Below are 16,315 nucleotides of genomic sequence, written 5' to 3'. Positions count from 1 at the left end.
TTGTAGTTTTCATCATATAGGTGTTTCACCTCCTTGGTAAGATTTATTCCTAGATATTTTATTTTTGATTGAAGTTGTAAATGGTATTATTTTTTTGAGCTCTCTTTCTGTTAGTTCGTTGTTAGCATACAGAAATGCAACTGATTTTTGTAGATTGATTTTGTACCCTGCGACTTTGCTGTAGTTGTTGATTATTTCTAATAGTTTTCCAAAGGATTCTTTAGGGTTTTCTATATATAAAATCATGTCATCTGCAAATAGTGAGAGTTTCACTTCTTCGTTGCCTATTTGGATTCCTTTTATTCCTTTTTCTTGCCTAATTGCTCTGGCCCAGACCTCCAGTACTATGTTGAATAAGAGTGGTGAGAGTGGGCAGCCTTGTCTCTTTCCTGTTCTCAGAGGAATGGCTTTCAGCCTTTCCTCGTTAAGTATGATGTTGGCTGTGGGTTTGTCATAAATAGCCTTTATTATGTTGAGGTACTTTCCTTCTGTATCCATTTTGTTGAGAGTGTTTATCATAAAAGGATATTGGATCTTGTCAAATGCCTTCTCTGCATCTATTGAGATGACCATGTGGTTTTTATTCTTCATTTTGTTGATGTGGTGTATCACGTTGATTGATTTGCTGATGTTGAACCATCCCTGTGTCCCTGGTATAAATCCCACTTGATCATGGTGTATGATCTTTTTAACGTGTTGCTGTATTTGGTTTGCCAATATTTTGTTGAGGATTTTTGCATCTATGTTCATCAGCGATATTGGCCTGTAGTTTTCCTTCTTTGTATTGTCTTTGTCTGGCTTTGGTAGCAGGGTGATGTTGGCCTCGTAGAATGAGTTAGGAAGTGTTCCATCTTCCTCTATTTTTTTGAATAGTTTGAGAAGGATGGGTATTAAATCTTGTTTGAATGTTTGGAAAATTCTCTGGAGAAGCCATCTGGTCCTGGACTTTTATTTTTTGGGAGGTTTTTGATTACTGTTTCAATCTCTTTACTTGTGATTGGTCTATTCAGATTCTCTGTTTCTTCTTGGTTCAGTTTTGGGAGGTTTTATGAGTCTAAGAATTTATCCATTTCTTCTAGATTGTCCAATTTGTTGGCATATGGTTTTTCATGGTATTCTCTTATAATCCTTTGTATTTCCATGGTATCCGTTGTAATTTCTCCTCTTTCATTTCTATTTTTATTTGTTTGAGCCTTTTCTCTTTTTTTCTTAGTAAGTCTGGCTAAGGGTTTGTCAATAAAATCTTATATTTAATGAGAGGAAATGAAACATTTTCATTTTTACCATCATTAACCAATTGAACACTGAAACTGGGAAAAAAAAACTTGTGTATTTTTTAAAATTATTAAATAAAAGAAATCATTTGCCTTATTAATTAAACAGAATTAAACAATCATTTATTGGATGTATGTAATGTGCCAGGCACTGGTGCTATATAATAAAAGTGCCAAGAATAGTGAAAAATAGTCCCTGCCTTTAAAAAGTGCAAAATATGGTATAACCGGACATTTCTCCTGGATTCATTGAACAAATTAATTTGACCAGAATACTTAATTTTCTTCACTAAATTACCCTGTGTGAAATCTGAAATTACAACACTGTATTTGGCCATTAGTTATTAAATATCTTCTTTAATGACTATTTTAATGATTTTTAAATTTTGACTTTTCTGGTAATAATGACATAAATCATTTTAAAGGACCTTTGTGTTTTGAACCCTCAAATTCTATAGCACAGTAACTGTCCAAGAATTTAGATACACATATATAGATACACACCTTCATGTACATATACATGTAAGTATGTATGAATGTATATCTTTGATAAGAGTGGATAGCCTGTCAGAAGGAGTTGAGAAGAACTAGAGACAGAATCCATTCGAAGCCTATTTTTAATTGTTTTAAAATCAAGTTCTTATCACATTGACAAATAGACCACTCTAGTCTTTCACCTAAGAGAAAGATTTGGGCTGGATATATTGATGTAGAGGCCAGTTATATGCCTACAAATGGTATTTGAATTCATGGATTGAATGACATTGCTTGAGGTAACTATATAGAGCGAGGAGAAAAGAATTAGAAAGGTGGAATCCTGGAACGTAGCAAGAGGTGGACAAAGGAGAAAGTCTGCTTTAGAGACCTTCATAAGGGCAGAATTGCCTGGGGAACTGAATGAAAGACCTTAGGCTTCTGCTTCTAAGATCAGAGGTGTGGATGGCAACAATACTTATTGATAGAAAATGCCTTAATTAAATGACTTGCTGACCCCCTAGTTAAACAACTGATATACAAAAAGTTATTTCCCTAGAACAAAAGTATTTCATGCCAAAAGAGTACACATGATTTAAAACAGAGGGGAAATTGCTTGGGAAAGTCAGGATTCTGCAGGTAGGTCATTTGGGCCGTAATGAAGGTGAGGTGGTACAGGTGGTGTGATTTGTGTCTAGAGAAGGAAATAGGGCCTAATATTTTGTCCTAAAGAGTTTGATTTTTTACATAATGAGGAGCCAGTGAAAGGGGATTTGAGTGGTTGTGGTTTGAAAAAAAAGCTCTCAAGTGGACAATTTTGAAAAGGACCAGACTGGAGATAAAAAATATAGCAATACAAGAAAAGATGAAGAAGAAAGCAGTAGAAGTAAGGATAGAGAGGAAGGTATGTATATGAGTGTTGAGTAGATAAACTCAATAGGACTTGGTGTTAGGCACAGGTGACAGAGTGGCTAGGGATGATCAGTGGGGAAGATTTTAGGAAGAAGGTAGTTAGATTTTGAACCTGTTGAGTTTGATGATAAAGCTATTTGTGATAATGACAGGAGAGTATGAGTTTGATGCTGTGAGCAAAGAGAGGTGTTACTGGTCCTTGATTGCTGAAATAATAATGATGAAAGTAATATTAGTCTAAGAGTAGCAGGCAGCTTTGAATCCAAGTGGCAAGAGTGTTCAGGTGTAAAGAATACATTTTTCCAGTTACCTAGATGCAAGGTAATGTGTGTCTTTACTAAATTGGTGGTACTGGATGCTCAGTTGGAAAAAATGAGAGCTTTCTTGGTAAAATAAATAGCAGGTCCTGGTGATAGACTGGTTTTGGGGTTCGTGATAGGAAGAGAAGAAACCAAATTGATAAGGTTTCTAACTTAGGAGATAAGCACACATAGGACAAAGGGGAAGGGCAGCTGGCTTAGGAAGAAAAAGGGATAAATTCAAATATTTTGAGTTTAAGTTACTGATGGGACAAGCAAGTAGAAATGTCCTGAAAGCAAATAGTGATAAAAGACTTTGTCTTATATAGAATATTAGAGTTGGGGGGAGAGATTTAGGAATAAATAAGTTTACCAATACCAATAAGTTTATGAAAGATAGTAGAAGATAAAGATCAAATGAATTTTTGTGAATACCCATGGTTTGAAGACTGATTAGCAGAAGAGATAGAAATAGTAAGGAAGGCAGATTTCATGCTATGGGAATGAAGACATATGAGTTTTAAGAAGAGGTAGAAACAGGAAAGACCATTGAAGTTAATAATATAAATGTTGGTGATCTTTAGAAGAGCAGTTTCTGTCGAGATGTGAGGATGAAATCCACAGTGCATGAAGTTAAGTGAAATGAATATATGGAAACTAGAGCACGTAATGAAAAGGAAGGAGATCTGTGATACTAAAAAGAGTAGCATGAAAAACCCTTTATTCGTTTGAGATGGAAAGACCTGAACAAATTTAAAAGTAGAAAGTGAGCATCCAAAGAAGAGAATGTGTGGATGCTAAAGGAATGAATAACAGTGGTGTGGCCCTGGTCCTAGAGAAGATAGGAAAGACACTATTCAAGGTAGAACTAGAAGCGTTAGCTTTAGAATGGGAAGCAAAACCTTTCTTTGAAATCAGAGTGAAGAATGAGAAGGAAGGACACATAAAAATGGGGAAATATGGAGTTGCTTATATCAGAAGATTTGTTTTCTCTATTAAGGACAAGGTGAGATCATCTCCTAAAAGTACTCTTATGGACTAAATAAAATGTCATTGAGGATGTCTGTTGGAGAAAATGATGATTGTAAACTTATACAACTCTTATAATCTTATGTGATAGATCATTTATTGTGATAAATCACAAATATATCATATTTTTTCTCTTATTTCAGCAAAAAATCAGTTAGAATTCTGTTGTCATATGCTTCGAGGAACAATAGACCCAAAGGAGCTGTCTACTTATGAATATGTGAAATTTATAGGAAATTTCAAATCTTTAAACAGTGGTGAGTAAAAATGCTTCTCTTACAATGTATTCTTAACTTAGTATTCTTTTAAGCTCTTAAAGACATAGATATCTGAACATCAATAAAAACTGGATTTTCCTGGAGTAACTGATGATTCATATTTCCTTACTGTTTTAGTATCCACCTCAGCACACAATGGTTTTGAAGGAACTATCCAACGCACACATAGGCCTTCTTATGAAGATAGAGTTTGTTTTGTAGCTACTGTCAGATTAGCTACCCCTCAGTTCATCAAGGTATGTTTCTAATTTTATTTCCTAAAGGAGATTTCACTTCATAGTATGAAAACTATCTTTATTTTTGTTGTTTCCAGAATAACTGAAACTTCCTGCAAACTTTGAAGTAGTAATGGCCAGGAGTTATTAAATATACATGATTATGATAATTTGGAAGCAAATAATGAGTTATCAAGGCACTCATTAAATTATATAATTAATTTTTAAATATATATCCTTTGCCGTCAACCAGTGGTTATATATCACCATTGTCCTGCTTTTGTGCAGAATTTTAGGGTGCTTCTTTGTATAGTAAACAATTTACATTAAAAGGGAAAGGCCAAAAATCTAGGTAATTTTAAAAGGTTGTTTTTGAAATTTTCTTTTGAAATATACAAGTGGCTTTTTTACTGCATATAATTTACTTTTCATTTAAAAAATTCAATTAAATAATTTATTTTTATTTCCTGGGCCCAACAAGCAGATGATCAGTAGGGAGGTGGGAAAATGAAAGCATTTAACCTCTAGAAAGTGGCTGGAAATAAGTCAGGCTAAGATTTTAAATTTTAGGGCGACACCATATTATAGGACAAAGTAGTGAATTAGAAGTTAGTGGATCTTAAAGCAGTCTCACTCTGCTTGTTTTGCTCTTAGGAAATAATAGCAGTGGCTAACATTTATTGAGTGCTTACTACGTGCTGTATACTTTAAGTGCATTATCTCATTTAATTCTTGTAACAACCCTATAAGATAGATGCTAGTATGATCTTATTTTATATTATAAGAAAACTGGGGCTTAGGGGAGTTAAGTTACTGGCCCAAAGTCACAGCTATTAAGTGGTAGAACTGGGATTGATTCTAATTCTTTTTCTCTCAAAGCCCAATCTCTTAATCACTACGTTGTGCTACAGAAGGTCATTCAAGGACACAGAGGCAGATTGGAATTCATTGTTGAGTTTGACTAGAGTCTAGGGTTACTATGTGAGGAGTGGGTAGGGATGGTGGGAGACGAGGTTAGCAAAGTAAGCAGAGGCCAGAAATGAACTGTTTCTTCTTTGTTGTTTGTGTCTCCATGCTGAAGAATTTAAACTTTATCTTAATGAGAAAACATTAAGGTTTTTAAGCAGGGAAGTTATATAATCATATTTGGGTGTTAGTAAGATAATTATGGCCAGAACAGAAGACGAATTTGAAGGACAGGGAGACTTGTTGGGGGAGACGCTGTGGCAATAATGTGAGCCACTGATGGCAAGGGTCTAGAGTCTAAATTAAAACCGTGAAGATGGAGGGGAGCGAATAGATTTTTTAAAAAACTTAGAAGGTGAAATTGAAAGAATTTAGTAGTGGCCATTTAGATGGTGAAAGTGAACATGAAAGAGTGTGTTGTGACTATCAGATTTCTAGACTAATGGCACAACACAGGTATGCCTCCATTAATGAGATGGAAAACTGTGTTAACTGGGTATGGGGAGTAAGGCAGTTAGTTCATTATAGGACATGTGGACTTTGTGATGTGTGGGGACATCCAGACAGTTGGAAATGTAGAACTGTAATTCAGGAGAGAGATCTGAATTCAGAATAGAGTTTGTAGGCATGTAGAGAATAGAGAAATACGTAGAGTGAGAAGTGCTCCCCCGGAAGCCTACATATATTTATTGCCTTATTTATTTACTTATTATTTAGTACTTTTATTCTTTAGTACTAGAAAATAAAAATGTGTTAAATTGTTTAGGGAAAAGTTATCTAATAATGACTTTTATAGCTAACAATATTTAGGATTCTTCTAAGGACACAGAAAAGTATTTCTAAATTTTAATTATTAATTTATTTGTAGGAAATGTGCACTGTTGAAGAACCTAATGAAGAGTTTACATCTAGACATAGTTTAGAATGGAAGTTCCTATTTCTAGATCACAGGTAACTAAGTTTCATAAAAAGTAATTGTCATATTATATAATTCTTGAAATTAATGGATTTCATGGACAAACTTTCTAATCAGGATGTTCAAATCCATTATCCATTTTTCAAAAGATAAAGGTTCCCCCCAAAATTGATTTCTAGTTGGAGTATTTCTTATTATGGAATAAGTTATAATATTGATTATTTTATATGTAATTTAGGGCACCACCCATAATAGGATATTTGCCATTTGAAGTTCTGGGAACGTCAGGCTATGATTACTATCATGTGGATGACCTAGAAAATTTGGCAAAATGTCATGAGCACTGTAAGTAGACTTTATTATTTCTGGTGATAATAACTGTTTTTAATTATGTAAATAACTATTGTATCAATAGAAGGTGGTAAATACAGACTTATAACCATTTTTGTATTTTTGAAATATACTAGAAGATTTTACTTGATATGTATAACCAATCCAGGAGAAATCCTAGATCAAGTTTAAATTAAAGTTCTGTTTTACATATTGCAGTCTATAATAGGAAGTACAGTTTTATAGTATAGCATCTAGTAAACCTAGTTCTGAAGTCTATTAGCTCTATATCTGGAGTAAAAGAAGTAGATTCCTCTGAAAATTGTAATAGTATGTCAAAATATTAGAACACTGTTTCATACATTTTAATTTCCAGGCATGCAAGTCTCCCCAGGAGGTAGGTACACATTTAGAGAATCTCTTTTAGAAAGCTCATAGTCAGTGCTTAATGTTACCTACTGTTATTGTTATTAGTAGCAGAAACATTATCACCTCATTGTGCTTGCACTATTCTAAACAGTTTACATACATTATCTCCATTATTCATCACCACAGTTCTAGAAAGAAAGTAGATACTGTTATTATCTCTATGAGTAAACCGAGACACAGTAAGGCTAAGTAATTTACTCACAATCCTGTGACTCATTGGTGGCAGAGACAGGATTAGAGTCTAGACCTACCTTTTTACCACATGCTATTCATGCTTTGCTTCAGAAGTTGGTTTTAATGATAGGTTTTATTTGCTTCTCTGATCCTCCTCCCAAAATTCTGCCCTCTTGGGTGCCCTCTAAAGCTTAATTAGATATTTAAGATACTTTCATGATGTCTTAGACTGGTCTAATAAACCCCTTTATATGAAAATAAAACATGTTATATAATAGCATCAACTATATGGAAGATTTTCAGAGTAAAGTCATTTCAGCACCAAAGAAAACATTATTCACTCCAGGTCATGTGGGCACTAAGCTCCATGATGTATTGAAAAGATCTGACACTTCTGTTAACTAGCTGCGTAATTTTGGACAAGCAGTTTAAATTTTGTAGACCTTGATTTTGTCATTACAAGTGAGAGAGAGCGCGAGATTCCTGACCAGCATTTCCTAAGGTTTGTTCCACTAAATACCAATCCATTAAAAACAGATTTTATGGTCAAGGGAGACTGGGAAACACTTCATAATCAATCCCCACCCCTCTACTCCCAGAATCTTGACATGCATTAGCATACTCGAGGTTTTGAGAAGACTAAATAAACCTATTTAACAAAGTTTCCCTAATTAATTTAACCTCAAAACCTACTTTTTGCTTAATGTCTGTTAAAAGGCTTCAGAACTTACAATCTACAGAGAACGTTTTGAGAATTACTGTACTTATCAGTTACTTCAAACAATTAAGTTATCCTGATTTTGGTTAAAGTGTAGAGTTAAATGCCTCAAAGATGCTGTACTTGCCAGGGTATCTGTGGGGAAAAAAAACTCAGGTGTGATTACTTATTGCTGTTATCCTCAGTATATCTTGGCAGCAGGAAGTCAATAAGTGAATAATCTTGAGTATTTGGTAATTTATTGTATATGAAAAGTATCTAAGATTGGCAATAACAGACTATAAATTGGGCACTGTGGAAGATATGTTAATTGCTTGGGACCTTAAGCTATCTCTATAGAAAAGCATTTTCTTATATTGATATATATGTTATTGAAAAGCCAGAAGAAGAATTATATATATAAATTTAAATGTAAATGATAGTTTTGGCTAAAAAATAGATTCATAACTAATAATATGAATCAAAAAAACATTTTTCTCTTTTCTTAGTAATGCAATACGGGAAAGGCAAATCATGTTATTATAGGTTCCTGACCAAAGGACAACAGTGGATTTGGCTTCAAACTCATTATTATATCACTTATCATCAGTGGAATTCAAGGCCAGAGTTTATTGTTTGTACTCACACTGTAGTAAGGTAATAATTCTTTTATAAAATTTCTGAATTATAGAACCATCCGTAATGATTTTGGCAGTGTAATTTTTATGCATGACATTTTAATGAACTGCAAAGTGATTTTTTCCCTCATTTTGGTATATATTTTCAATATAATATTAAATTTACTTACAGGCATTATATAGAAATAGAATACAGGTATATATAGATATATAATTCTTGACATAAATTTTATGGGTTAGATCAAAAGTTGTAACTGGCTTTTATGTACCAAAGTCAATCATGTAAAAGGAAAACTGGAGTAGATAAGCATGCTCTTCGTTTATTTAATTCCTCTTAATGTAAAGACTGGGTAGTTATGGATCATTTACAGTAGCATATAAAACTTCTGAGATACCTAGAAAATTGCAATTTGAATTAATGTAGTACACTATAGATATGTTTTAGGTTTGTGTAGTGCATAGAAAATAGTCTGGCATTAGTGATGAACAAAAAGATACATAACAAACACTGAATGATTGCACCTCTGCAGTATTTTAAATGAATGATGAAACACTAAAATTCTATTTTCTTCCATTTGTAGTTATGCAGAAGTTAGGGCTGAAAGACGACGAGAACTTGGCATTGAAGAGTCTCTTCCTGAGACAGCTGCTGACAAAGTAAGTATCTTATGGTTTTTAAAAAATTATTTAATTTCTTCCCAATGAAAGATAAGACCCAGTAATGGATAGGAAAATTATTTTCCAAATGTTTCATTTCCTCACTTGTGACAGGGTTATAATTATAGTTTACTATTTATTTTTATTTTAAACTTAATATTTTAAAACTTCATCTGCTTCTGAAAAAAGATTTGAAGGCCCTGCGTTTAATGGTAATTGGGTGAGAGACGTGTATCATCTCAGATTTACCTAAAATCCCCGCTTTGAAAATACTGAAACTGAGGCTTTAAGGGGGGAAAAAACACCTCCCCTAAAGACACATGACTGGGAAGTTAATAGTCAGAATTTGAACTCTGGTTTCTCTTTTCATTATGTCAGGTAGAAGTGTAGTGTATTAGTTACCTATTACTGTGTAACAAAACTTGATGTAAAATAACACACATTTATTATCTCATAGTTTCTGTGGGTCAAGAATCCAGGCACAGTTTAGTTGGACCCTCTGCTTCAGAATTGGTCATGAGGTCAAGGTGTCAGCCCAGGGTCTCTCACAAGGCTGTAATCAAGGTGTCTGTGGGGCCACAGTCATCTCAAGGTTCAACTGGGGCAGAATCTGTTTCCAAGCTTACTCAGTGGTTGTTAGAAGGATCGGGTTCCTCTTGGGCAGTTGGACTAAGGGCCTTGGTTCCTTGCTGATTGATTGCCAGAGGCGACCCTCAGTTCCTTTCCATGTGGCCCTTTCCATCATAGCAAGTATGCAGGAAGATTCAGGGAGAGAAAAAACCAGCAAGATAAAAGCCAGAGTCTTTTGTAACCTAATCACAGAAGTGATATCCCATCACTTTTGTCTATTCTTTTCATTAGAAGCAAACCACTAGGTCCACCCTACACTAAAGGGGAGGGATTATATAAGGTTATAGCAGGAGGCGGAAATCATTGTGAGCCATGTTAGAAGTTGCCTATGACAGGTATTTTTGACATGTGGAAAATAAGTGGAATGAAAAGAGTCAATCTGTATAAAAAGTGAGTTAAATAGGCAGCATGCCAGGGACAATATGGGGGATATTGTTCAGTCATTCAACAAACCTTATTAAGTATGTTCCATGTGCCAGGAAGTACTGGATGTGGCTCTAGAGGCTGAGAATACAGCAGTGAATAATACAGACAAATTCTCTGCTCTTATGGATCCCATGTGAAAGAGTTTTTCCAGAGAGGCTTTGTATGCTTAGAGGAAGAAGATGCAGTATGTTTTAGTAAAAGAAATTTTCTGGGAAAATGCTTAAATTTAGGGTTCCTTGAAATGAAGATCATTATAGAAACTGAAGTATATAGAGATTGTTCCTCCTTGCTGCTTCTTTTTCCCTCACGCCAGTATCCAGTCCTAGTAAATTCAACTAGCCCTACTTCCAAAATATACTCCAACTATGTCTGCTTTCTCACCATGTTTACTGTTACCACCATGATCCTCCTGGAGTTTAGGAAAGAGGTCCATTTGAGATATGTTTTTGAGAAACTTCAATGTGTGGATGGTTTGAAAATCATGAATCTAAATGTGATCATCAAGGGAATGAGTGTAGAGAGAGAACATGAGCAAGGACTAAGCACTGGGGCACTCCACCATCAAGAGATTAGGGAAACTGGGAAGAACCAATCACAAAGGAGATAAGGGGAAATAACCAGTGAGGGAGAAGTAAAACCAGGAAACTAAGCTGTCCTAGAAGCCAAGAAAGGAAAGTGTGTTAGTGAGGAGTGAATAGTCAGCTTTGTCAGATTCAGCTGAAATAAGTTAAATTAGATGAGCACTAAGAATTGAGCATTAAATGTAACAGCATATATTCATTGATCAGTAAGAACAGATTGGGTGGAATGGTAATATGGATGAAAGCCTGATTAGAGTGGGTTTAAAAGAGAATTTTCTGGGACAAGGAGAATTAGAGACAGTAGTAAGGAGTTTTACTACGAGAGGAGAGAAATAGGGCAGCAGTAGGAAGAATAAGTGGGCTTAAAAGAAGTACTTGCTTTTGAAGGTGGGAGAAATAATAGCATGTTTGTATACTGGTGGGAATGGTCTGATGGAGATAGAAAAATTGGTGATAGGACAGAGAGAGGTAGAAATGCTGGCGCAAGGTGCTTGAGTTGGTGAGACAAGAATAGGATCTAGTCCACAAGTGGACGGATTGGGTTTAAGGGGCACAGATTATTCAAAAGTAGCAGAGGTTGGCAAACTATGGCCTTTAGGCCAGATCTGGCCCTCTGCCTGGTTTTGTAACACCTGCAAGCTAGAGGTGTTTTTTACATGTTTTTAAGTGATTGAAAACAATTAAAAGAAGAATAATGTTTGGTGACACGTGAAAATTATATCAAATTCCACAGCCACACTCAATTCTTTATATACTGTTGCCTGTGGCTGCTTTTGTGCCACAACAGCAGAGTTGCATAGTTGCAACAGAGCCCGTACGGCCCACAAAGCCTAAAATATTGACTCTCTGACCCTTACAGAAAAAGTTTGCTGATCTCTGATCTGTAGTAACATGAAGAAAGGTAGAATGTATGAGTACAGATGCTGGTAGGTAGGTTGATAGAGTAGTGTGAGCTTGTTGCAGTACTCTTCAGTAAAATAGGAACAGAGTTCCCACCTAAGAGTAAAGTTAGGAGAGGAGTAGTTGGAAGTTTGAGAAGAGAGGAGAAGGTGTTAAATGGTTTTATAGGAGAGCAGGAAAGTGAACAGACAAGGGAATTTTAGTCTGTTTGGCAGGCAGGATTAAGGACCCACTTGAGATTCTTGGTCATTAATTTAGAGAGAAACCAGTCCCCATATTGTGTTTCTTCAACCATGGTCAGCTGTGCAGGAACAGATGTGGAATAGGTTAAAAATTGGGTTTAACCAGCACTGGGATTTTTCTAAGGGAATGTGGTGAAGGGAGACGCGAGCAAGTGAGTTGATGGTATATGCAAGGGCGTGGTTATGATGATTAATCATGAATTTAAGCTGGGTAAAGAAGGGAGAGAAAACTAAAGGGGAAAGAGTGAGTGTGAAAATATGGTAGAATCAATGTATTTTAGGTTCCACCAAAGGATTATTGGAGTTGAGATATTAAAGAGAATGAGTAGGAAATAAGGGAAATGGTGGTCAAAGAGTAGGATGTTTGAAATTTAGATAATGGAAGGTTTATTCTTACTGGTATTGACAAGGGTTAGGGTAAGACTGTGAGAATGAATGAGTGAGGAGGTGGAGGTCAAGATCTTTGGCCTTCAAGAGAGATGTCATGGTGTTGAATATGTGAATATTTATAATCTTGGAATTAAGAATTATTGAGGGTAATACTAAGCCAGCAGTGAAAATTTTAATTTAGGTACTTAGGAGTGACCACAAGGTCAGTGGATGACTGCAACAATGAGAGAGAGAGTGAGTTACATGGTGTGCTAATGTGAGATTCAAAGTTGTGAGTGCTGGGAGGAAGGGAAAATTTTCTGAAAAGAGCAGTAGGAGGACTTCTATTCCACTTCCTGAGCAGAGGTTCTAAGGGTTGTATGAGAGAAAACAGCCACCACTTAAGAGACCTACAAGGAAAGTGGTATCCTCTGGGGAGATCTGGGTTTTAGTTAGAGCAAGCCAGTGAAGGAATGTTCAGAGATGAGGTTGAGAATACAGAAGAATTTGCTGATTGTGGATACTGAAGGCAGGCAGAAGGGTTTTAGGAGCTGGGAAGCAGTGGGAGATGGAGACAAAAATGTAGGGTGTGAAGAGTGGTGAGAGTGCAGGACGTAAGGCATTGTGTCACATCACCCTTTTTTTTTTTCCTTTCTGGTACAAGTAACTTCGAAATCATGTTGTTTATATGTGTGTATACACATATGTTCTCCTTTCTATGTAGCTTCCTAGAATAAGAACAGAGAATTGTTTCTCATTCACTGCTGCATGTGGAGGGCCTGTGTAAGCCCTCTCTTTGACACTTCCCTCTATCATAATGCAGAGGAAAGGGAAGATGAGTATATTGGTATACCTGGAATATTAGCAGGTAGAGTTATAAATTTGGTGGTGGCAAGTGTTCTCGTCTATATAAGGCAAAGCTATCAGTTGAGAGAGAGGGAGACAGAGGTTTCAGAACATTGGGAAAGATATAGAATAATTGTGAAGAGGAGGAAAGTGAGCCCACCCCAAAACCTTAATGTTTACTCACACTGCCTAGTGTTGAGTGTCCATTTTAGGTTGGTGATCATTTGTGGTTGACTATAATTGTTTCCAAAGGAACACTTGAGAAGTGAGCTGGAAGGATAGGATAGGAAAGTATGGTTTAAAGTGGGATTTAATTTGTGCTTTTAGAGGTGCTACAATATCTGGTAATGACAGGTGTAGAGTTTGAATGACTGAGGTAGAGTGGAGGAGAAAGGTTATTGGAGATGAGGAGTTCCTAGAAAGCTGAGAGGCCAGGACAGGATACTCGATGAATCATCCATATGGATATTGAAATTCTGGAGAAGGGTCCGAGTTGGAGTGAAGAGGAAGATTTTCAGCAGTCCAATGCTGAGTTCCAAAGATGCTTGCAGTACCTTGTCTGTAAAGTGTCATCTTTATTCTGTTGTTTCTTTTTTTTTTACACTTAATTTTGTTTAATGTGGTGAAATGTAACATAACATAACATTTACCATTTCTACCAATTTTAAGTGTACAATTCAGTGGCATTAAGTACGTTCACACTGTTGTGCAACCATCACCACTATCCATCACCAGAATTTTTTCATCTTCCCAAACTGAAACTCTTTACCCATTAAACAGTAACTCTCTATTCCCTGCTTCCTCCAGCCCCTGGCAGCTACCAATCTACTTTCTGACTCTATGAATTTGACCCTATAGGTATCTCATATAAATGGAATCATACAGTATTTGTCCTATTGTAACTGGCTTATTTCACTTGGCATAATGTCCTCAAGGTTCCTCCATGTTGTAGCATGTGTCAGAATTTCCTTCCTTTTTAAGGCTGAATAATCTTTCATTGTATGTATATACCACATTTTGTTTATTCATCTGTCGATGGACACTTGGGTTGCATTCATCTTTTGGCTATTGTGAATAATGCTGCTATGAACATGAGTGTACAAATTTCTGTTTGAGTCCTGCTTTTAATTCTTTTGAGTATATACCCAAAAATGGAATTGCTGGATCATGTGGGAATTCTATGTATTTAATTTTTTGAGGAACTGTCATAATGTTTTCTATAGTAGGTGCACTATTTTACATTCCCATTAGCAGTGCACAAGGGTTCCACTTTTTCCGTATCCTCACCAACACATTATTTTCTGTTTTTTTGATAATAGCCATCCTGATGGGTATGAAGTGGTGTCTCACTGTGCTGTTGATTTGCATTTCCCTAATGATTAGTGATGTTGAGCATCTTTTCATGTGTTTATTGGCCTTTAATGTCTGTGCAAGACCTTTGCCCATTTTTTAATTGAATTGGTTGATTTTTTTTTGCTATTGAGTTTTAGAAGTTCTTTATATATTCTGGGTATTAATTCTTTACCAGATAAATGATGTGCAAATGTTTTCTCCCATTCCATAGGTTGCCTTTCTACTCTATTCATAGTGTCTGTTGATGCACTTTTGATGCCTGTGCTTTTAGTGTCATATCCAAGAAATCATTGCCCAATCCACGGTCATAATGCTTTTCCCCTTTTCTTCTAAAAGTTTTATAGTTTTAGCTCTTATGTTTAGGTCTTTGATCCATTTTGAGCTGATTTTTGTGTATGGTATAAGGTAAGAGTCCAGCATCATTCTTTTGCATCTGTTGTTTCTTTAAATAGAGAATGAAGCCAAAAATTTCTGGCTATAAAAAATAAATGCTCATTTCTTTACCTAATATTACACAGGTCCCTTTGCCTTGCTATGGGTAAAAACTGATTTTGGGGAGAAGGGGTTAGCAAGCAGTATTGCTAATTTGGGATCTCTGAACTGAACCACAAGAAAACATTTATTTTACTCTGTCTCCTTAGGCCCAAGATTCTGGCTCTGATAATCGTATAAACACAGTCAGTCTCAAGGAGGCATTGGAAAGATTTGATCACAGCCCAACCCCTTCTGCATCCTCCCGGAGTTCAAGAAAATCATCTCACACAGCAGTCTCAGACCCTTCCTGTGAGTACCTGAGCTTGAAAGCAGACTTCCTTTAGAGAGAGTGCTTCTAAATTGTTTGTATTACTGGTATCAGCATTTTTCACTACATACTACTTTAAAATGATAAGTTTTTACATTTCTGAAATATATTAACCTTTACAGGGAGCAAGAAGCACATTGCTCACATTTAGTAAAGAAGTTTATGAAGTAACCTATAAAATATGTAGGTAGTAATGTTGGTATTGTTAAGTTTTTTATCATCCCTGAAAAAGAAAGCAAAACTATTTTTTCCTTTTCTATTGCTAGAACCAGTAAGTGTTCTTTAAGCTTGCTTTTTGAAAGTTTTTTTTTAGTGTCTTGCCTTTATAAAAACTTGCATAATTGTCATTAAATTAGTAACTTTTTTTTAAAGAGTTTAGCACTTGTATTTCTTAGAGTATTAAAACTATATATAATAAGGAAAAAGGGAGTTGTTTGAACTCTCAGTATCTGGCTAGAACATCAAAGAGTTTAAACACAGGATTTCTAAAAATCTTAGGAAAAAAATTTTCCTGTTATAGCTATTTCTCTCTTTTTAAAAAATTTTATTTAATTGTGGTAAGGACACTTAAAATAAGATCTATCCTCTTGAGGGTGCCGGCCCGGTGGCACAAGCAGTTAAGTGTGTGCTCTCTGCTGTGGTGGCCCGGGGTTCACCGGTTCGGATCCCGGGCGCACACCGACACACCACTTGGCAAGCCATGCTGTGGCGGCGTCCCATATAAAGTGGAGGAAGGTGGGCACGGATGTTAGCACAGGGCCAGTCTTCCTCAGCAAAAAAAAAAGGAGGATTGGCAGATATTAGCACAGGGCTGATCATCCTCACAAAAAAAAAAAAAAAAAAGATCTACCCTCTTGAATTTTTAAGTTACTGTAAAT

General features: G+C 35.8%; 1 protein-coding gene across 9 annotated transcripts in view; it reads left to right on the top strand.

Annotated features, from left to right (window-relative positions):
- CLOCK (clock circadian regulator) overlaps positions 1-16,315 on the top strand; it is a 119,220-nt gene that overhangs the window by 83,075 nt on the left and 19,830 nt on the right. For all 9 annotated transcript variants that reach the window (XM_058547109.1, XM_058547105.1, XM_058547108.1 and 6 more), the window contains 7 exons: positions 4,132-4,245; positions 4,384-4,502; positions 6,316-6,398; positions 6,602-6,708; positions 8,503-8,650; positions 9,213-9,288; positions 15,277-15,418. In XM_058547109.1, coding sequence (XP_058403092.1) covers positions 4,132-4,245; positions 4,384-4,502; positions 6,316-6,398; positions 6,602-6,708; positions 8,503-8,650; positions 9,213-9,288; positions 15,277-15,418 — 789 coding nt within the window. The remainder of the gene's footprint in view (positions 1-4,131; positions 4,246-4,383; positions 4,503-6,315; positions 6,399-6,601; positions 6,709-8,502; positions 8,651-9,212; positions 9,289-15,276; positions 15,419-16,315) is intronic.

This window comes from Diceros bicornis, chromosome 8 (assembly GCF_020826845.1).
Source record: "Diceros bicornis minor isolate mBicDic1 chromosome 8, mDicBic1.mat.cur, whole genome shotgun sequence".
NCBI lineage: Eukaryota > Metazoa > Chordata > Mammalia > Perissodactyla > Rhinocerotidae > Diceros > Diceros bicornis.
The sequence above is the reverse complement of the archived record's forward strand: the minus strand, read 5'-3'. Positions and strand labels throughout refer to the sequence as shown.